Here is a 22,171-nt window from a genome sequence, read left to right on the forward strand (position 1 = left end):
CGCAAATTCCCTGTCCACCCTTAAAATCTCCCCAATTAGTCTTTCCCTTTCCTTGGCCTCTGTTTTCCCTTTGTGGGCCCTGATGGAGATCAGCTCTCCTCTGACCACCGCTTTTAGTGCTTCCCATACCACTCCCACTTGGACCTCCCCGTCGTCATTGGCCTCCAGGTACCTCTCAATACATCCCCGCACTCTTCCACAAACTCCTTCATCCGCCAACAATCCCACATCTAGTCGCCAGTGTGTTCGCTGCTCCTTCTCCTCTCCTAGTTCAAGGTCCACCCAATGCGGGGCATGATCCGAAATAGCTATGGCTGAATACTCAGCTTCTTCCACCCTCGAGATCAACGACCTTCCCAAAACAAAAAAATCTATCCGGGAGTACACTTTATGAACATGGGAGAAGAAGGAGAACTCCCTGGCCCTCGGTCTAAGAAATCGCCATGGATCCACTCCCCCCATTTGGTCCATAAACCCCTTGAGCACCTTGGCCGCTGCCGGCCTTCTTCCGGTCTTAGATCTGGATCTATCTAACCCTGGGTCCAGCACGGTGTTGAAGTCCCCTCCCAATATCAAGTTTCCTACCTCCAGGTCCGGTATACGTCCCAACATCCGTCTCATAAATCCCGCATCGTCCCAATTCGGGCCATATACATTAACCAACACGACCTCCATTCCCTCCAGCCTGCCACTCACCATTACATATCTACCTCCGCTATCTGCTACAATGCTCCTTGCTTCGAATGCTACCCGTTTCCCCACCAGTATGGCCACCCCTCTATTCTTTGCATCTAGCCCTGAATGGAACACCTGTCCCACCCATCCTTTCCTTAACCTAACTTGGTCCGCCACCTTCAGGTGCGTCTCCTGGAGCATAGCCACGTCTGCCCTTAGTCCTTTCAAGTGCGCGAGCACTCGGGCCCTTTTAATCGGTCCATTCAGGCCTCTCACGTTCCACGTGATCAGCCTCACTAGGGGGCTACCTGCCCCCTTCCCGTGTCGACTAGCCATCACCTTCTCTAGGCCAGTCCCACATCCCGCTTCCACGCTCCCACTCGTTCCCCAGGTGTCGCATTCCAGCCCCGACCACCCACTCTTTAGCCATTTCCTCTTTGATTTCCGCAGCAGCAACCCAGTTATCCCCCCCCCCCCCCCCCGCTAGATCCCCCTCTAGCGTGATTGCTCCCCCCAGATTACTTCCGCAAGTCAGCTGACTTCAACTGACCCCGGCTACTCCTGCTCACTTCTTGACCCCCCCCGTGTGGGGAACTCCCATCTACCTTGCGCCTATCTTCCTGCCATTATCTTTCTGGCGCGGGAACGTCTCTATAACTGACCCGCCTCTTGTGGCGCAGCTCCCTTTCCCATTCCACTCCCATTCCTCATCCTCCGCCTATGTCCCTTCTTTCCCCCCCCACTGGCGCCCACATTTCTTAGTGTCTCCCCCCTTCCCAATTTACTTCTCTATTTACATCGACAGTAACATTTCCTGCAATATCAGTCCCTCAGTTCCGATCCAATTTCTCATCTTTAATAAAGGTCCATGCTTCTTCCGCCGTTTCGAAATAATGATGTCTCTCCTGGTACGTGACCCATAGTCATGCCGGCTGCAGCATCCCGAACTTCCCCTTTTTGTGTAAGACCTCCTTGGCTCGGTTAAAACTCGCCCTCCTTCTCGCCACCTCCGCACTCCAATCCTGGTACACCCGTACCACTGCATTCTCCCATCTGCTACTCCATACCTTTTTGGCCCATCTCAGAACCACTTCTCTATCATTAAAGCGGTGAAATCGCACGATTGTCGCCCTAGGTGGTTCTCCCGCTTTTGGTCTCCTCGCTGGGATCCGATGAGCCCCCTCCACTTCTAAGGGGTCCGAAGGGGCCTCAGCTCCCATCAACGAGCTTAGCATCGTGCTCACATAAGCCCCGCAGTCCGCTCCTTCCACTCCCTCCGGGAGACCCAGTATCCGAAGGTTCGTCCTTCGTGCTCTGTTTTCTAGGGCCTCAATCCTTTCAATGCACTTTTTGTGGACCACCTCGTGCGTCTGTGTTTTGACCGCCAGGCCCAGGATCTCGTCCTCATTATCCGTCACCTTCTGCTCCACCACGCGGAGCTCTGTCTCCTGGGTCCTTTGTGCCTCCTTAAGCCCCTCAATTGCCTGCAGCATCGGGGTCAGCACCTCCTTCTTTAGTAGCTCCACACACCTTCTTAGGAGTTCGTCTTGGTCGGGCCCCCATGTCGCCTGGGCTTTCTCCGCCGCCATCTTGTTTCTTTTTCCTTTCTGTCCCTATCGTCGAGGATTCCTCGCGCTGCAGCCACCGCCGCCGATATTTTCCTCTTTCGTTGGGGGGGGGGACTCCCTATTCACTCACCCCACACCGGGTTTTGTTGCGCGAACATTTCCCGTTGGGGCTCTTAAAAGAGCCCGAAGGTCCGTTGGAGCTGGAGCCGCCGAAACGTGCGGCTTAGCTGGTCATCGCCGCAACCGGAAGTCGCGCGAACTTCATCTTTAACCTCTAGATTTGATTAATGGACCACGAACTGTAATTCTATGAACGATGATCAGATTGATTTCAGTTTTGTGATAACCAATGAATCGTCTCACTTTATAATTGATGAATGCAGTGATTAGGATGTGCTCTCCACAGGACTGGGATGCCCTGTCATGCCTTTATTTATTCCGTTATTAACTGACTGAAGCAACAATAAACTTCAGGTTAAAATAAATAAAGCAGTTATATTCCAGGTCTCGTCCAAGAAAGGATTCTTGGCTGCCTGATCGATCTATTTAGCTACCTGTGGATAGGCACTCCAATGCCTCCCTGTTGCTCTCCAGTTCTTAGTCTCATCGTATTTGTAGTTCATTCCCTTGTCTTGTTTTCACTCTGAAATTCATTATCTCTCACCGTTTGTGGCACAGTGGTTAACACTGATACTTCAAAGCGCCAGGGTCCCAGGATCGATTCCCAGCTTGGATGTAATGCAAAACAAGGCCAGCAGCGCAGGTTCAATATCCGTACCAGCTTACCCCAACAGGCAACGGAATGTGGCGTCTTGGGGCTTTTCACAGTAACTTCATACTTGTGACAATGAAAGATTATTATTATGCCTGTGCGAAGTCTACACGTTCTCTCCGTGTCTGCCTGGATTTCCTCCGGGTACTCCGGTTTCTTCCCTCAAGTCCTGAAAGAAGTGCTTGTTAGGTGAATCGGACATTCTGAATTCTCCCTCTGTGTACCTGAAAAAGCGCTGCAGTTTAAAAAAGATTGAATTCCATTTGCAATTGTTTTGCCCATCTGACCAGTCCACTGATATCTTCCTGCAGTCCATGGCTTTCTCCCGCAATGTCAACCATACGTAGAATTGTTGCCTCATCTGCAAATTTCATAATCATTAATATATACCAGAAAACTGTGGAGCCCCACTGGAAACAGGCGTCCTGACATCATTCAGTCCTGGATGTGATTCACAGCAGCAATAACAGCAGAATCCATCCCCTGCTGTCGCCTGTGAACTTGCTGTTGTCTCAGCAGGTTGTTTGACTGAACGAATCCCCTCCCCCACACACAGCAGGTGTACGGCCTCTCGCCACTGTGAACTATGTGTCAGCAGATTCCATTTACTTTTAAATCCCTTCTCGCAATCAGAGCATTTGAAAGGTCTCTGATCAGTGTGAATAAGTTGGTGTGTAGTCAGGTGGGATGACTGAGTGAATTTCTTGTCACACACGGGGCAAGTGTATGGTCTCTCCAGTGTGGACCCACTGGTGTATCAGAAGGTCGGATAAATCAATGAATTCCTGCCCCCACACACGGCAGGAGAACGGTCTCTCCCCAGTGTGAACTCGATGGTGTCTCAGAAGGTGGGCTAACCGAGTGAATCCCTTCCCACACGGAGCAGTGAACAGCCTCTCCCCAGTGTGAGTGTGTTGGTGTTTCAGAAGATCCCTTTCACATTTAAATGTTTTCTCACATTCAGAACAATTAAAAGGTCTCTTATCAGTGTGAACAAATTACTCTGACTTGAGGTTCGATGCACAAGTGTATCTCTTCCCACACATGGAGCAGGTGAACGGCCTCCTCAGTGTGAGTGTGTTGATGTATCAATAAATAATTTTTACTTTTAAAGGTCTTCTCACATTCAGAACAAGGAAACAGTCTCTGATCAGTGTGAACACATTGTGTCCAGAGGCTCGATGACTGAGTGAATCCTTTCCCACACACGGAGCAGGTGAATGGCCTCTCTCCAGTGTGAGTGTGTTGATGTAACAGTAAATTATTTCTGCTTTTAAAGTTCTTTTCACAGTCAGCACATTTAAATGGTCTCTGGTCAGAGTGGACCTGATGGTGAGTTCGGAGCTTTGATAAAGTATTAAATCCCGTACCAGCCTCCCTGAACAGGCGCCGGAATGTGGCGACCCGGGACTTTTCATAGTAACTTCATTTGAAGCCTACTTGTGACAAGCGATTTTCATTTTTCAAATCCCTTCCCACATTCCAGACAGGTGAAAGGCATCTCACCACTGTGAACATGCTGGTGTGTGATGAGGTGTGATAACTGAGTGAATCCCTTCCCACACATGGAGCAAGTGAATGGCGTTTCCCCGGTGTGAATGCATTGATGAGTTTCCAATTTAGACGGGTTATTGAATCCCATCCCACAGTCCCCACATTTCCACGGTTTCACCATGGTTATCAGGTGTAGGTGAGATGCAGATTTGAGGTCACTATCAGATCAGCCATGATGTTATCAAATGGTGCAACAGTCTCACAGGGATGAATGTCCAATTGCTGCTTCATGATTTCTATTGTGCAAATGTCCTTTTGTCTCTTCAGCTTGGATTCAGTTTGTTGTGGGCAAATTCTCCACTTCTATCCCCTAGTAAAAGTAGTTTACAAAAGTCCTCAATGTCAATCCAGGATAGAAATTCTGAAAGAGACAATTCTAGTTTCTCTGGAACAATTTTTCCTCACTTGTTCCCCCAAAGCTGTAAATCCCTGTCCCACACACTCTCCCTCCTCCCTGGGCTGAAATCCAAACCCATCTCAGCATCTACACCATTTCTTTCCTGCACTCCCAGTTTTGTCCCACCGTCTCCTGTGCCTGAGTTCAGTTCTCCAGCTCCTGCCTGCAGTCTGACAATAAAATCAATGGGCCTTATTGGGGTTTGGGGCCTCCAAGGGGTGTTTGTGAATCCTCCCCGCCCACCTGCCAGGGTTTCCTTCCTTTCCAGAGATCAGAGTCCTCATTGATTTGAGTGCAAAGTGGAAGCTCTTATTTATTATCCCCATCCTCTGATATGAACCATCCTCCAGTGTCTGAAGCAGGATGGTGCCCGTTAACCTGGGCCTGTTCCCGGGAGGGAGAAGCTCCGCAGCTGCAAACCAGGGAGCTGACAATGATTGTGAAGGGTTTGCTCCAGTTCCCAATGCCCGGGGACTGATTGACGGCAGGTTTGGACCAATAGGGAAATGGGGCGGGGCTGAAGGACCGAAGGAGAGTGGCTGGCCCTCCACCGAATCAGAGTGAATGGGAGGTGGGGCTCTCGCTCCGTACGCATGCGCCTGCGTCACGCTTCGTCCACCCGAGCCTGTGGGGAAAAGCCCGAGCAGCTTCCGCCGGTTCAGCTGCTGTATCAGAGCTTCGATTTCAGGGTTTGGGGACCTGCACGGGGTTTTTATGAAGCCGCCTGACACATCCGCCGGCTCTATCCCTCCCTCACGACTTACCCGGCGGTATCAGATCGACTGAGAATTTCCAAACAACCGCCTCAACCGGAGCTACTCCAGGCACTGCGCATGCTCCAGCTCGCCATGCCCGGGGAGTGATTGACGGCAGATCCGGGCCAATTGGAATAAGGGGCAGTACTGGAGGACCGAGCGGGAGCAGCTGGTCCTCCAACTAATCGGAGTGAATGAGGGGCAGGGCTGAGTGCGGATCTCCCTCATTGGCTGAAACTCTGCATCATTTTGAAAGCTGATTTGTCTCAACTCCAGGAGAAAACTGGACCTTTCTGTTTGTGGCTTTAAACAGATTATTCATGTTGTTCCAGGAAAGTGGGCCTGTGGAATATCAGGTTGGACACAGCACACCGTCAGCCTGCGGTTTCACGCTGGGTAAAGAATTTGCAAACAAGGCAAGAGAATAAACAATTAATGGTAGGACCCTAGAGGATCAGAGGGACCTTGGTGGGCATATCCATCGGTCCCTGAAGACAGGAGGCTAGATAGATAGGGTGATTAAAAAGTAATATGGAAGGCAGCACTGCAGTCTCACGGGCATAGATTTCAGGTAATGGCAGGAGGTTTATAAGAGATGCGAAGAAAAACTTTTTCACCCAAAGGGTGGTGGGAATCTGGAACTCACTGCCTGAAAGTGTGGTAGAGACGGGAACCTTCACAACATTTAAGAAGTATTTAGGTGAGCATTTGAAATGCCATTGCATGGAAGGCTACGGACTGAGTGCTGGAAAATGGGATTCGAGTAAATAGGTGCTTGATAGCTGGTGGAGACACGATGGGTTAAAGCGCCTCTTTCACTCTCTGACTCTAATCGTACCATTCAAATCACTCAATAGAATTCTCAGGAACCACATTGGAGAGGAAGGTTGCTTACACCTAATGATAAGCAGCACTCGCACAAGCAGCAAGACATATAACTTTGGTCAGACAAGATTTTCCCATTTGAAATCCATTTGACTATTCATTGTTATGTTTATCTTTTCCAGATTTAAAAAATTCTCTCCTTTACTCAGGATTTGATTATTTACCAATGTGAAGCTAATTGTTTCATAATTTCCTGGGCATGTTCTGTCCACCATTTTAAATATAGGAATTACATTACTGAGCTGCCAGTCTTTTAGAACTGATCCTTTTTAATGAATTATTAAATATGCGCAGTAATGTCTCTCCCTGCGAATCTTTTAAAATACGTGGATGTAATCCATTTGGATCAGGGGTTTTATCCCCTTTGAGTTTGATTAATGTAATCAATAATCACCTCATCATTCAATGTCCTGTTGACCTGTTCTATCTTCCTGGGAAACAATGATGCAAAGTAATGATTTAATATTTCTGATATTTCTATATCGTTCCTAGAGGTATTATCCTGCCTGAACCTTAATGCTCCCTAATGCTTCACAGCGGCAGGGTCCCAGGTTCGATTCACGGCTTAGGTCACTGTCTGTGCGGAGTCTGCACGTTCTCCCTGTGTCTCTGTGGGTTTCCTCCGGGTGCTCCGGTTTCCTCCCACAAGTCCCGAAAGACGTGCTGTTAGGCAATTTGGACATTATGAATTCTCCCTCAGTGTACCCGAACAGGCGCCAAAATGTGGTGATGAGGGGCATTTCACAGTAACTTCATTGCAGTGTTAATGTAAGCCTCTATGTGACAATAAAGATTATTATTATTTACTTTCCTCCTAACATTAACTGGCTGGAGTTTAATCTTCAAGATATATGTTGGTTTTTGTGTTGGTAGGGTCCCTTTTTAAAAGCCATCATCTGTGATATTATCCTTCGATTTAAGAACTCCCAAAGAAACTGGTGAACAATAAAATTATGAATTTTACTTCAGTCCTAAATTGTTTTTGTAAAAAAACTCTGCAATTCCTCTGATTAACATCTCCAATTAGAAAATGCTGATCAATCCTTACTAACTGACACATTCTTCACAGTGACACCTCCATTACGAAAGTAAATTATCAAAGAAAATATAACAGGTCAATATTTTACAAGAAAATCAATAAAATAATAATAAGAATCTTTATTGTCATAATTAGGCATACATTAACACTGCAATGAAGTTACTGTGAAAATCCCCTAGTCGCCACACTCCGGCGCCTGTTCAGGTGAATGTTCAATTCACCTAACAAGCACGTCTTTCGGGGAGAACGTACAGACTGCACAGGCAGTGACCCAAGCGGGAATCGAACCCGGACCTTGGTGCTGTGAAGCAACAGTGCTAACCACTGTGCTGCCATTCTGCCCTAATGATGCTGTTTGATGCGCACATTGTCACGATAGTGACCGATTGGCAGCAACCTCTTTCCAGTCATTACAATCAATGCTTATTACATAAGTGGATAATGAACAGGAGTGGAGTAAATTCAGAGACAGGCAAGGCAGCACCCAGTTATTAGCCTTGACCAGAACATCAACTTTTTCAGCATTGTTTCTCCAGAGTTATCGAAGCTCTCGAATGTCTCGCAGGAAGGAATCGCGGGTTTAGGTGCTGATGGATATCCTGGTGCATCCTCAGCCACCAATAGTAATTATATATAAAATCAAGGATTTGAAATACGTGAAGGTAGGAGGTATGATCAATAAGTTTGCAGATGGAAAATTGTTGGTGCAGCAACTAGCGAGGATAAAAGCCTTAAATCACGGGATGATACAGATGGGCTGGTCATACGGGGGCAGAACTGTTGCAAATGGAATTTAACCAGGAAGTGTGGTAGCCCTTGCACAAAGTCAGTACAGATATGATAGAACATAGAAAAATACAGCACAGAACAGGCCCTTCGGCCCACGATGTTGTGCCAAACCTTTGTCCTAGATTAATCATAGATTATCATAGAATTTACAGTGCAGAAGGAGGCCATTCGGCCCATCGAGTCTGCACCGGCTCTTGGAAAGAGCACCCTACCCAAGGACAACACTTACACCCTATCCCCATAACCCAGTAACTCCACCCAACACTAAGGTCAATTTTGGACACTAAGGGCAATTTATCATGGCCAATCCATCCAACATGCACATCTTTGGACTGGGCGGAAACCGGAGCACCCGGAGGAAACCCACGCACACACGGGGAGAATGTGCAGACTCCGCACAGACAGTGACCCAAGCCGGAATCGAACCTGGGATCCTGGAGCTGTGAAGCAATTGTCCTATCCACAATGCTACCGCGCTGCCCTTAAGAATAAATTAATCTACACAATTTCATTCTACCGTAATCCATGTACCTATCCAATAACTGCTTGAAGGTCCCTAATTTTGACGACTCAACTACTTCCACAGACAGTGCATTCCATGCCCCCACTACTCTCTGGGTAAAGAACCTACCTCTGACATCCCCCCTATATCTTCCACCATTCACCTTAAATTTATGTCCCCTTGTAATGGTTTGTTCCACCCGGGGGAAAATTCTCTGACTGTCTACTCTATCTATTCGCCTGATCATCTTATAAACCCTTATCAAGTCACCCCTCATCCTTCTCCGTTCCAATGAGAAAAGACCTAGCACCCTCAACCTTTCCTCGTAAGACCTACTCTCCATTCCAGGCAACATCCTGGTAAGTCTCCTTTGCACCTTTTCCAAAGCTTCCACATCCTTCCTAAAATGAGGCGACCAGAACTGTACACAGTGCTCCAAATGTTGCTGTACCAAGGTTTTGTGCAGCTGCATCATCACTTCTCGGCTCTTAAATTCAATCCCCCTGTTAATGAGCGCTAGCACACCATAGGCCTTCTTCACAGCTATATCCACTTGAGTGGCAACTTTCAAAGATGTATGAACATAGACCCCAAGATCTCTCTGCTCCTCCACATTGCCAAGAATCCTACCATCAACCCTGTATTCCGCATTGATATTTGTCCTTCCAAAATGGACAACCTCACACTTTGTTCCGAGTGACTTCCATCTGTGCTGGATCATTCTAGAAAACACTGAACATTCAGTATGACGAGCAAGAGGGAAGAAGATGCAGGAATTACTGATTCTGGAAGTGAACCCAGCAAGAGTTTGCATCTTCTGGGGAGGAGAGAGGAAGGACCCATTGGGGAAAAAACACCTTGAAGTTCTGCATTGTTCCACAGGAGAGCAGAATTTGATCAATTTGAGAAATGGAGAATAGCAGAATACCCATTGACAATAAATTGTTTGATTATTTTCGCAATTGGTGACCAAGTTATTTTGTATTAACTGTTTCAATGGTGCGGCTATTACCCAACATTCCCAGCGTCTGTGAATGTGCCCTATTCATTCCACGGAGCCCAGTGCGCAGATGCAATGTTGGGTTATATCTGGAGCATGCGCAGTGTCACTTTGCTAGGAGGTCTGCGAGTGCGGGAGCGGCTGTTTCGGGCGGTGAGGCATGGAGCCGGGAGTCGGGGTGGGGAGGGAGTGAAGGCTTCATAAACACCCTCTGCTTGTCACAAGCCCGGAAAAAGACCCTGCAAATCCCGCGTTTGCAGCTGCAGAGTTTTTATCCGGTATCAGGCCCAGTTCCACGGCCGCCATCTTTGTTTAGCGGCGCGGCTGAGGGGCCATCTTGATGACGTAACAGAGACGGTGCTTCAGGATCCCGGTGACCAGAAGAGAAAATCATTGTCTCGATGATTGACAGCCCCCCCCCCCCCCCCCCCGAGCGCGGGGAGGTGCTACTGGCATGTGTGGCAATCGGAAGAACATCAGAATTAGCAGCAGGAGTAGGCCATTCGGCCTATTGACACTGCTCTGCCATTCAAAAAACGCTGATCCGAATGTGCCATTAATTACATTTTCCTGTCTGCCCCCAAAACTTGACTCCCCAGTAGATAAAAAAAAGACAAACTCAGTTTTGAGTATATTCAGTGACCCAGCGCCACTGCTTTCTGTGAAAGAGAATTCCACAAACTCAGCTTTGACAAAGAGTTATCCAGACTCAAAACGTTAGCTCCCTTTTCTCTCCACAGATACTGTCAGACCTGCTGAGATTGTCCAGTATTTTCTGTTTTTGTTTCAGATTCCAGCATCCGCAGTAATTTGCTTTTATCCACAGACTGATGACCCTCTGAGGGAAGACATTTCTCCTTATCTCAGTGTCAAATTGGAGAATTCTTATCTTTAAACTGTCCCCCTTAGTTCTTGAATCCCCATTTGGGAAAATATTCTTTCATCAAAACCCCTCAGAATCTTAGATCTTTCAATAAGATCACCTCTCATTCTTCTAAACTCCATCGGGTACAGACCAAACAGGCTCAATCTTGCTCCATAAAACAAACTCTCCCATCCCAGGAATCAGACTAGTGAAACTTCACTGAACTGCCTCCAAAGCAAGTAAAACCCTCATTAAATAATCCTGGGACATGAGCACAGCTGTCTCACGGCACCGAGGTCCCAGGTTCGATCCTGGCTCTGAGTCACTGCCCGTGTGGAGTTTGCACATTCTCCCCGTGTTTGCATGGGTTTCACCCCCACAACCCAAAGATGTGCAGGGTAGGTGGATTGGCCATGCTAAACTGTCCCTTAATTGGAAAAAATGAATTGGGTACTCTGAATTTAAAAAAAATAATAATCCTGGGACTGGCAACTAGGGGAGAGAATGTTTGGAACTTCTATCCTGGACTCGAAGAGTGATGGATTTTGGAAAGTCCTTTTACCGGGGGTTAGGGGAGGATTTACACCCAGCAAATTCAAACCAAGATAAATGTTTGTCTGATCTTAATTTCTAACCTCGACTAACATTTCTGACCATTGTAATTTCCTTTTACAGCTGCTTCCAAAGCTTCTGATATCTTTCCAGCCAAAGGTTGCAGCAGGAGATTGTAAACTTGAAAACACCAAAATTGTGACAGAGTATTATTATTATTATTTTTTATGATAAATTTAGGGTACCCAATTATTTGTTTCCAATTAAGGGGCAATTTAGCATGGCCAATCTGAAGCTGGCACTCCCAGTGCAGACTTTGGTGTTATGAGGTTGTTGCCGTGGTGGAGAGTGGCTGTTGCTGCTGTCTCCCTCTCCCACTCCCTCTCCCTCTCTCTCTCTCTCTCTCTATTGCTGCTGCTGTTGCTCAGTTTTCTGCCTGTGTCCAGTGCTGGTTGCTGCCTGGAGGAAGGAGAGGGGAGAGAAGGACGGAGAGAGGAGAGAAGGACAACAACAAGGAGGTAACTTCAAAAACAAGATGGGAGTAAAGCCCTTTGGACTGCTTGTTTGCTGGGCCTCTCCCGGGTTGAGTGCCCGGCCCAGTCTTCCCAACTGATAACATCTGCCTTCAGCAAGGACAAAATCCTCCTTATTCTAACCAGTGTGCTTGTTCCAGGGCAGAGGGATCGAGTGGGCAGTGTGTTTGCTGAGCCCCCTCCTGGACTGAAGACCCCACACACCAGCAGGGAGGAGGTGGATTCTATTGGGTGGTCGTTCCAGGGTTGCAGCACGGACTGTGTTTTTGCTGAGTCCTACTTGGGCCGAAGACCTCGTGAACCAGCGCCACTTACCTCCTTGTGAACCTGCTCTGGGCCTGGCGAAGCGCGTCATTTGTAGTTCCAGGCAGCTGGCGACCGAGGGGGTCATCCGGTCAGACTATTTACTCCTTTTCCGCGGCTACATTCGCAGCTGGGTGCCCTAGAAAGGGAGCATGCGGTGTCCATGGGCACCATCAAAGCCTGCCATGCCCGGTGGGCACCGCAGGGGTTGGGGTGCTTTATTGACCCCTTTAAATGCACTCTCATTTGACGTTTTTAAGTTTCTGCTGGTCTTTGTTACGTTCGGGCAGTGCCCCTAACGGGAGCGGCCCTTTTTGCTTTGTCCCTAAGTTTGTTTCCTTTGTTCTATTTTGTTGGTGGATCTCAAAAGAGTGGCCAATCCACCTGGCCTGCAAATCTTTGGGTTGTGGGGGTGAGACCCACGGAGACGGGGAGAATGTGCAAACTCCACACGGCAGTGACCCAGGGCCAGGATTGAACTTGGGTCCTCAGCACCGTGAGGCAGCAGTGCTAAGCACTGCCACCGTGCCACCCTTTGTCATGATGTTTCCATTCCTATTTTATCACACACCTCCCAGTGACACTCATTGTAACACATAAACTTCAAAATATCATTGCTACCTTGCATCTTGCCCTCCTATTATTGTCTGATGATAACAGTAACAGAGTAACACACACCAAAATTGGAATATCAGATAGGTTGTTGTCTAATAAATAATAGTAACAGAGTAACACACACCAAAATTGGAATATCAGATAGGTTGTTGTCTAATAAATAATAGTAACAGAGTAACACACACCAAAATTGGAATATCAGATAGGTTGTTGTCTAATAATAATAGTAACAGAGTAACACACATCAGATTTGGAATAACAGGCAGGGTATTGTCTAATCATGACAGAGTTACGGGGGTGGCTCGGTAGTTAGCACTGTTGCCTCAAGCACCAGGTACCTGGGTTTGATTCTGACCTTGGGTCACTGTCTGTGTGGAGTTTGCACATTCTTCCTGTGGCTGCGTAGATTTCCTCCCACAGTCCAAAGATGTGCAGGTTAGATGGATTGGCTGTGCTAAATTGTCACTGGGTGGGGTTACAGGGTTAGGGTGGGGGATTGGTCACGGTAGGATGCTCTTTCAGAGGGTCAGTGCAGACTCGATGGGCCAAATGGCCTCCTTCAGCACTGTAGGGAATCTATGATTCTACACTGGATCCAATGATGTGTTCACTCACACACTGCAGCCTGACTTATTGGAACAGACACTATGTTTGTTCCTCTCAAAGTGAGTGAATCCTTTGCTGTTTATCCTCTGGGCCCCATCTCCACTATTATTGTCTGATTGTCCCACTGAGACTCTCAGTTATTATTGGACAATCAGCGAGTCAGCCTGAGCCTGTGGCCGCTTTCATCATTTCACCGCTTTCTGTAACCGTCACAATAGCCCGACATCAGCCGATTCGTAAGCCCACTTGCTACTGGTTCCTGATACAGCAACCGTACCCATCAATGAAGCCCTGACCAAACCCAAGCCTTCCGAACTCCTCCCACAAATAATTCCACTCCACCCGACAAAAGGCCTTCTCCCTCTGAGGGCATCATGATAACGTTTAAGAGCCTTCTAACATTAGCCGTGAGTTCCTAGCCCTTTCCAAATCCCGTCTGGTCTTCCCCTACCACCCCCGGGACACAGTCCTCTATCCTTGTGGCCAATATCTTAGCCAGCAGTTTGGCATCCAATTCAATAGGGAGATTGGTCTGTATGACCCGCATTGCTCAGGGTCCTTCTCCCGTTTCAGAATCAATGAGATCGAGGCCTGCGATATTGTTGGAGGAAGGACCCTTGCCTCATTAAATGCCCTCACCAGCAGTGGGCCCAATATCTCCGAGAACGTCTTGTAGAATTCCACCGGGTAGCCGTCCGGCTCCGGGGCCTTGCCCAACTGCATGACCTCCAGCCTCTCCATTATTTCCTCAATTTCAATTGGGGCTCCCAGCCCTTCCACCAGTTCTTCCTCCACCCTCGGGAACCTCAACTGGCCCAAGAACTGCCTCATCCCCTCCACCCCAGCCGGGGGTTCCGACTCGTATAACTTGCTATAAATGTCCTTAAACACCTCATTCACCCCCACTGGGTCCAGGACCGCATTCCCACCTCTGTTCTTTACTCTCCCTATCTCCCTGGCTGCTTCCCTTTTCCTCAGCTGGTGCGCTAACATTCTGTTGGCCTTTTCCCCAAACTCATACACCGCTCCCCTTGCCTTCCTCAGTTGCTCCACTGCTTTCCCTGTAGATAACAGCCCAAACCTCATCTGTAACCTCTGCCGCTCCTTCAATAACCCCCCGTCCGGGGCTTCCGCATATCTCCTATCCACCTGGAGTATCTCCCTAACCAACCTATCCCTCCCTGCTCCTTCCACCTTTTCTCTACGGGCCCGTATCAAAATTAATTCCCCTCTAACCGCTGTCTTCAGAGCTTCCCACACCGCTGCTGCCGAGACTTCCCCTGTATCATTTATTTCCAGATTGTTCTGGATGGACTTGCTCACCCGCCCACAGACATCCTCATCTGCGAATAGTCCCACATCCAACCTCCATAACGGACGCTGCCCTCTCTCCATACTAACCCGTAGATCCACCCAATGTGTGGCTGATCCTACAGAGCAGAAGGAGGCCATTCGGCCCATCGAGTCTGCACTGATTCTCTGAAAGGACACCCTGCCTAGGCCCACACCCCTACCCTGTCCCTGTGACCCCATAGCCCCACCTAACCTACACATCCCTGGACATTAAGGGGCAATTTATCAAGGCCAATCCAAGTAACTTGTTCTTCTTTGGATTGTTGGAGGAAACCGAGCACCGGGTGGAAACCCACGCAGACACGGGGAGACAGTGCATACTCTACACAGACAGTCACCATGGCCGGAATTGAACCCGGGCCCCTGGTGCTGTGAGGCAGCAGTGCTAATCACTGTGCCACCAGAAGCATAGTTTCTTTATCAATATTACTGTTTATGAAGCTCAAGATCGAATTTGTTTTGCCAACTACTCTCTTATTATGTCTTGTCGATATACAAAATCCCTCTTCAGCTCTTTCTCTCTCCTCCCAAAGAGGCCAGTTAGGTTTTGATGATAACCCAGCAGTTTTCCTGGTCATTTGTTTCCAGTGCTGGCCCCACAAGTGACCAGATTCATTCAGCTCATTTTCACAACCTGCTTTTGTGTTTTTGTGGGTTCTCTCTCACTCCCTATTTTCTGTTTCCAATCAGTTTCACCGGGTGTTCGAAGGTGAGGCTTTCAAGTCCGGAAACTCAAACCAAGCATCACATCAGGATCTGACCGAGTCCTCTATTTATCATATCCTGAATATAAGCGGATTTTGAACATGGAAGGAAAAAGCATCATTCACAGTGGGGAGAAACCGTACACGTGTTGTGTGTGTGGACGAGGATTCAGTCGATCATCCAGCCTCACAAGCCACAAATGTAGTCACACTGAGGAGAAACCGTGGAAATGTGGGGACTGTGGGAAAGGATTCACTTCCCCATCCAAGCTGGAAACTCATCGGCGCAGTCACACTGGGGATAGACCATTCACCTGCTCCAAGTGTGGGAAGGGATTTGCTCATTCATCGAACCTGCTGAGACACCAGCGACTTCACACTGGGGAGAAACCATTCACCTGCTCAGAGTGTGGGAAGGGATTCACTCAGTCATCTGCTCTGTCCACACATCAACGAGTTCACTCCAGGGAGAGACCATTTACCTGCTCAGTGTGTGGGAAGGGATTTACAATTTCAGCCAACCTGCTGAGACACCAACAAGTTCACACTGATGAGAGACCATTTCAGTGTCCAGACTGCGAGAAGTGTTATAAAAGTTCTGGGGAACTGATGTGCCATCAACGTGTTCACACTGACGAGAGACCGTTTAGGTGCTCTAACTGTGGGACGGGGTTCAGACACTCATCTCAGCTCACTGTACATCAGCGAATTCACACTGGGGATAGACCATTCGCCTGTTTCAAGTGTAGGAAGGGATTCACTCAGTTATCTGCCCTTCAGAACCATCAGCGAATTCACACTGGGGAAAGACCGTTTACCTGCTCTCAGTGTGGAAAGGGATTCACCACTTCATACCACCTGCTGAGACACCAACGAGGCCACAAGTAACCACAGTGATTGGATTTTACTGTTACTCACATTCAGGACTGAACCATGTTCATTTGGGTCTCTTTCTCTTTATGACAAACTCCAGCCCATTTACAGGAGCTAATATTCTGCGTAAAAGTCAAATAAATTAGATTTGTGTTAGATATGCAGTGTGCTGAAACGTTTTAATATCTGACACAAGTTACTTCCTTTTGAAGTACTCTAGCTCTCCCCTGTCTCTTCCATCCTCACCTCCAACAAGACGTGTGAGGAGCTTGTGGAGCTTCTTTGTGACTGAGATTGAGTAAATCCGATCAGCTGCCTCTGCTGCTTCCCTCCCTTCCACGAGCCCACCGGACCAAACTGTCTCTAAATTTCATCCTTTCCCGAGCCCTGAACCCACATCTTTCTCTAGTTTCTCTCCCATCTCCCCTCATGCCCTCTCAGAGCTCATCTTGTCCATGAGACCAGCTCCTGCTCCATCGACCCTATTCCCACTGAGCTACTGATCAGCCAACTACCCTGTGTCCATGGATATTGTCAACATTTCTCTCTCTTCAAGTACTGTCCCTCTGTCCTTCAAATCTGCCATCATCACCCCCTCAATAAAACAAACCCTTGACCCTGCCATCCTTACAAATTACTGCCCCATCTTCAGCCTCCCTCGCCTCTCCAAACTCTTTGAACATGTTGTCACCTCCCAAATCCTTGCCCATCTTTCCCAGAACTCCCATGTTTGAATCCCTTCAATCGGGTCTCTGCCCTGTCACAGTAGTGAAATATGTTCATACGACCAGAAGACAAGTGTGGCAGCACTGTCATTATCGAGAGACAACAATACCTTCTGGAGACAGACAGACAACTAAACAACACAAATCACAACACACAGCTACCTAGACCCATACACCCAAGACAGGAAGAAGAATTGGAGATGGACTGGAAGAACTCAAAGACTCCAGACACATTAACCAAAAACAACAGGTAGAACTAAGGAAGTTCTACCTGCTCCCTAAAATACCCAAACACATGGACAGTACGAGGGAAATAGCACCAGACAAACCCATCAGATCAAACTGAGAGAGAAAATCCGACAGAATCATAGAATTTACAGTGCAGAAGGAGGCCATTTGGGCCATCGAGCCTGCACCGACCCTTGGAAAGAGCACCCTACTTCAGTCTATGCCTCCACCCTGTCCCCGTAACCCAACTAACCTTTTTTTGGATACTGAGGGGCAATTTAGCATAGCCAATCCACTTAACCTGCACATCTTTGGACGGTGGAGAAAACTGGAGCACCCAGAGGGAACACACAGACTGTGGGAACACACAGACTGTGCAAACTCCACACAGTCACCTAAGGCTGGAATTGAACCCAGGTCAGGGGATCAGGGGTTATGGGGAGAAGACAGGAGAATGGGGATGAGGAAATATGAGCCATGATTGAATGGCGTAGCAGATTCGATGGGCCAAGTGGCCTAATTCTCCTCCTATGTCTTATGGTCTTATAGGTCGCTGGCGCTATGATGCAGCAGTGCTAACCACTGTGCCACATCTGTGGCGAGAGAAACAGAGTTAATGTTTGTTGTTGCTTGTTGTAACAGTTCTGTAGAACAGTCAATGGAATCTTAAAAAGTCCATTGAAGTGAAAAGAAGTAGAAAGAAAGTGTTAGAGGTTTGACACAGGAAGAAGTTTTAATCTGTGTGAAGCTCAATCTACATTCACAAAGTTTGCAGTCTGATTGGCTGGAGGACCAGTGTCCATCCGGTCCACCAAATCTTCCCATTGGTTAACACCACTCAGACAGGAAATGAGGTTTTGGAACCCGCTCCTACGTGGCCAATGGAAAGAACTCAAAATGATGCAGAGTCTCAGTACGAAGTCTTACAACACCAGGTTAAAGTCCAACAGGTTTGTTTCGATGTCACTAGCTTTCGGAGCGCTGCTCCTTCCTCAGGTGAATGAAGAGGTCTGTTCCAGAAACACATATATAGACAAATTCAAAGATGCCACACAATGCTTGGAATGCGAGCATTAGCAGGTGATTAAATCTTTACAGATCCAGAGATGGGGTAACCCCAGGTTAAAGAGGTGTGAATTGTACCAAGCCAGGACAGTTGGTAGGATTTCGCAGGCCAGATGGTGGGGGATGAATGTAATGCGACATGAATCCCAGGTCCCGGTTGAGGCCGCACTCGTGTGCGGAACTTGGCTATAAGTTTCTGCTCGGCGATTCTGCGTTGTCGCGTTGTCGAGAGTCTCAGTCAATGAGGTAGATTGGGATCAGCCCCGCCCCTCATTCACTCAAATTGGTTGGAGGATCAGCCACTCCCGCTAGGTCCTCCAATGCCGCCCCCTCTTCCTATTGGTCTGCAGCTGCCGTCAATCACACCCAGGGCATTGTGATGCGGAGCATGCGCAGTGTGGCTGCTGGACATGGATTTCGGCGCTTGTTTGTCCTGGAGAAGCGAAGTCAGCGTCAGGCGGTGGGTGGGAGGATTTGGAAACAATTTGTGGATCCACAAACCCTTCACAATCATTGTCAGCTCCCTGGTTTGCAGCTACGGGGTTTCTCCCTCCCTCCCGGGAACAGGCCCAGGTTAATGGGCACCATCCTGCTTCAGACACTGGAGGATGGTTCACATCACAGGACAGGGGAGGGGGACAAGAAATATGTGCTCACACTTTGCACTCAAATCAATGAGGACTCTGATCTCTGGCAAGGAAGGAAACCCTGTCAGGTGGGCGGGGAGGATTCACGAACACCCGCTGGAGGCCCCAAACCCCCAATAAGACCCATTGATTTTATTATCAGTCTGCAGACAGGACCTGGCGAACTGAACCCAGGCAGAGGAGAGGGAGGGAGAAAACGGAGTGTAGGAAAGAAATGGTGCAGATGGTGAGATGGGTTTGGATTTCAGCCCAGGGAGTGTGTGGGGGACGGTGATTTACAGCTTTGGGGGAACAAGAGAGGAAAAGATGTTCCAGATAAACTAGAATTGTCTGTTCAGAATTTATATCCTGGACTGACAGTGATGACCTTTGTAAACTCTTTTTACAGGATATTGGAAGTGGAGGATTGGCCGACAGAAAACTCAAAACAAACTTCACATCGAGCTCTCACAGAATCACTCAATCCATTACAACCTCAACATCATCAAAATTTGAACGTGGAAGGTGAAATGTTTGTCTGTTCTGTCTCTGGGAAAAGATTTCAAGCATCAGTGACTGGAAAAGCGGCGAGACGCACATAACACCCGGGTGTGAGTGTTCCTGTGAAGTAACTGTGGAAAGAGCTTTAACCAGGTACGCAGTCTGAAAAAACATCACCATTCACAGTGGGGAGAAACTGTACACGTGTTCTGTGTGTCTTCGAAGCTTCAACTGATCTCCAACCTGGAGAGACACACGGACACGAGTACCATGGAGAAACCTTGGAAATGTGAAGATTGTGGTAAAGTATTCAATTATCCATCCTTGCTGGAAAACCACCGACGCATTCACACTGGAGAGAAACCATTTACTTGCTCTGTGTGTGGAAAGGAATTTACTCAGTTATCCTGCTTCCAGTCACACCAACAAACCCACACCGAAGAGAGGCCGTTCAGCTGCACCTCCTGTGGAAAGAGGTTCAGGTCTTCATCCAACCTCACTGCTCACCAGCGAGTCCACACTGGGGAGAGACCATTCAGCTGCTCTGTATGTGGGAAGGGATTCACTCGGTCCTCCCATCTGCTGGAACACCAGCAAACACACAGCGAGGAGAGGCCGTTCAGCTGCACCACTTGTGGAAAGAGGTTCAGGTCTTCACCCAATCTCATTGCACGTCAACGGGTTCACTCTGGGAAGAAACCATTCACCTGCTCTGTGTGTGGTAAGGAATACACTCACCCATCGAACCTGCTGATACACCAGCGAACTCACACAGGGGAGAGGCCATTCACCTGTTCCGACTGTGGGAAGGGATTCACCAAGTCCTTTAACCTAGTGATACACCAACGCACTCACACTGGGGAAAGGCCGTTCACCTGCTCAGTGTGTGGGAAGGGATTCACTCAGCCATCTAACCTGCTGACACACCAGCGAGTTCATAAGTAACTGCAGGGGTTGGATTCATTAGTTTCGCTGGTGTTAATCACACCTGGGATTGTTAGTCTGATAATATTTGGTTTGCTCCTGCTGATGTTAACAAATTGTATAAATGGCTGGCATTTAAATACCTTCAGACATGTCACTGATCTTTGGGGCTGTGATGTCCCTTTTTGAAAGCATCGTCTGTGATGTTTTCCTTTGGTTCAAGAATGCCTCCACCTGGAAGTTCACCTCCAAGTCACTCACCATCTCCACTTGGAATTATATCGACATTCCTTCACTGCAGCTGGATCAAAACCTTGGAATTCCCTTCCTAACATGGTTGGACTGCAGCGGCTCAGGAAGGCAGCTCACCACCATCTTTTCAAGGGCAATTAGGGATGGACAATAAATGCTGACCGAGCCAGCGACACCCACATCCCATGAAGGATTTTTTCTTAAGAATCACCAAGAACTCATTCACAAAATTATGAACTTTCAGTTCAATATTGATATTTCACAGAGTCTCTTGTCAACTCTACATGGCCGCCCATTGCCATCTGTACCGGCAGCCTGGTCACAGAACTCGAATCACTTCACTCCGCTGTGTTGGTAGTTTTCAAATCAATGGTTTTAACGTAACCCAACTATTTTCAGGTTAATTCACTTCAGAGTCATTGTCATGAAAGGTTAAAATGCCATTTTGTACACGAGTAGATGTCAGGCCAAATATAAATCAGCAGACCATTAAGTTAACCAATTATTGTTTGACACTTTGGCTAATTAGAGATTAGAAAAATTGAGCCGAGGGGATAAAACTAATGTTTTGATGAACCATTTTGTTAACATGTTCCCACATTTTGGGATTATTATTTCATGTCTTTCGTCTGCTCAACTGAGGAAAGTTGTAAGAAGTCTGTTGAATTGTTAAAGATAAACTTCTCTGTCAATTACTGTTCATTCAACTTTGTTTTTTATCTTTCAACTTGTAACCCTTTAAAAAAAAAATTTAGCGTACGGAATTATTTTTTTCCAATTAAGGGGCAATTTACTGTGGCCAATTCACCTACCCTGCACAGATTTTTGGATTGTGGGGGTGAGACCCACGCAGACACGGGGAGAATGTGCAAACTCCAGACGGACAGTGACCCGGGGCCGGGATCGAACCCAGGTCCTCGGCGTCATGAGGCAGCAGTGCTAACCACTGTGCCATCATGCTGCCCCCAACGTGTTACCTTTTAATGGTTTAAAAATATTTTGAATTTACCATTTAAAGTGATCATTCTGTCAGATAGTTAAATCTTGTATAACCTGATTTAATTGAAAGTTGGGGATTTATTGCAAACAATCTGTACCCATAAGTCAACTTCAAAATGTAAAGTTACCTGGATTTGGTGTCTCGGCGTAAGCCGCACCTGGATTTGGTGTCTCGGCGTAAGTGGGCCCTGGATTTGGTGTCTCGGTGTAAGTGGTCCCTGGATTTGGTGTCTCGGCGTCAGTGGTCCCTGGATTTGGTGTCTCGGCGTACGTGGTCCCTGGATTTGGTGTCTCGGTGTAAGTGGCCCTTGGATTTGGTGTCTCAGTGTAAATGGACCCTGGATTTGCTGTCTCAGTGTGAGTGGTCCCTGGATTTGCTGTGTCAGAGTAAGTGATGTCTGGCTTTGGGGTCCCAGTACAAGTGGGCCCAGCTCTGCTTCCAACCCAGTCTCTCATCTTTCATTAATTTCAATTGAATGGAAACTGACTGCAGGAACCTGTCAACATTTGA

The 22,171-nt window shown here is 47.8% G+C and overlaps 2 protein-coding genes across 3 annotated transcripts in view; one reads left to right on the forward strand and one right to left on the reverse strand.

The window, feature by feature from the left end:
* The window catches only part of LOC140419119 (uncharacterized), a 439,103-nt gene that overhangs the window by 177,245 nt on the left and 239,687 nt on the right, over positions 1 to 22,171 (reverse strand). The window lies entirely within an intron of this gene.
* LOC140419126 (uncharacterized) lies at positions 10,023 to 21,356 on the forward strand. 2 transcript variants are annotated; one of them, XM_072502895.1, is made up of 4 exons: positions 10,023 to 10,089; positions 11,477 to 12,280; positions 15,454 to 16,351; positions 19,394 to 21,356. In XM_072502895.1, the coding sequence occupies exons 3-4, from the start codon at positions 15,570 to 15,572 to the stop codon at positions 19,584 to 19,586; spliced, it is 975 nt and encodes a 324-aa protein (XP_072358996.1). In that variant the 5' UTR covers positions 10,023 to 10,089; positions 11,477 to 12,280; positions 15,454 to 15,569; the 3' UTR covers positions 19,587 to 21,356. The 2 variants fall into 2 exon arrangements, 1 of the variants encoding a protein (XP_072358996.1); XR_011945546.1 differs by lacking the exon at positions 15,454 to 16,351.

The sequence above is a fragment of the Scyliorhinus torazame genome, chromosome 5, assembly GCF_047496885.1.
Source record: "Scyliorhinus torazame isolate Kashiwa2021f chromosome 5, sScyTor2.1, whole genome shotgun sequence".
NCBI lineage: Eukaryota > Metazoa > Chordata > Chondrichthyes > Carcharhiniformes > Scyliorhinidae > Scyliorhinus > Scyliorhinus torazame.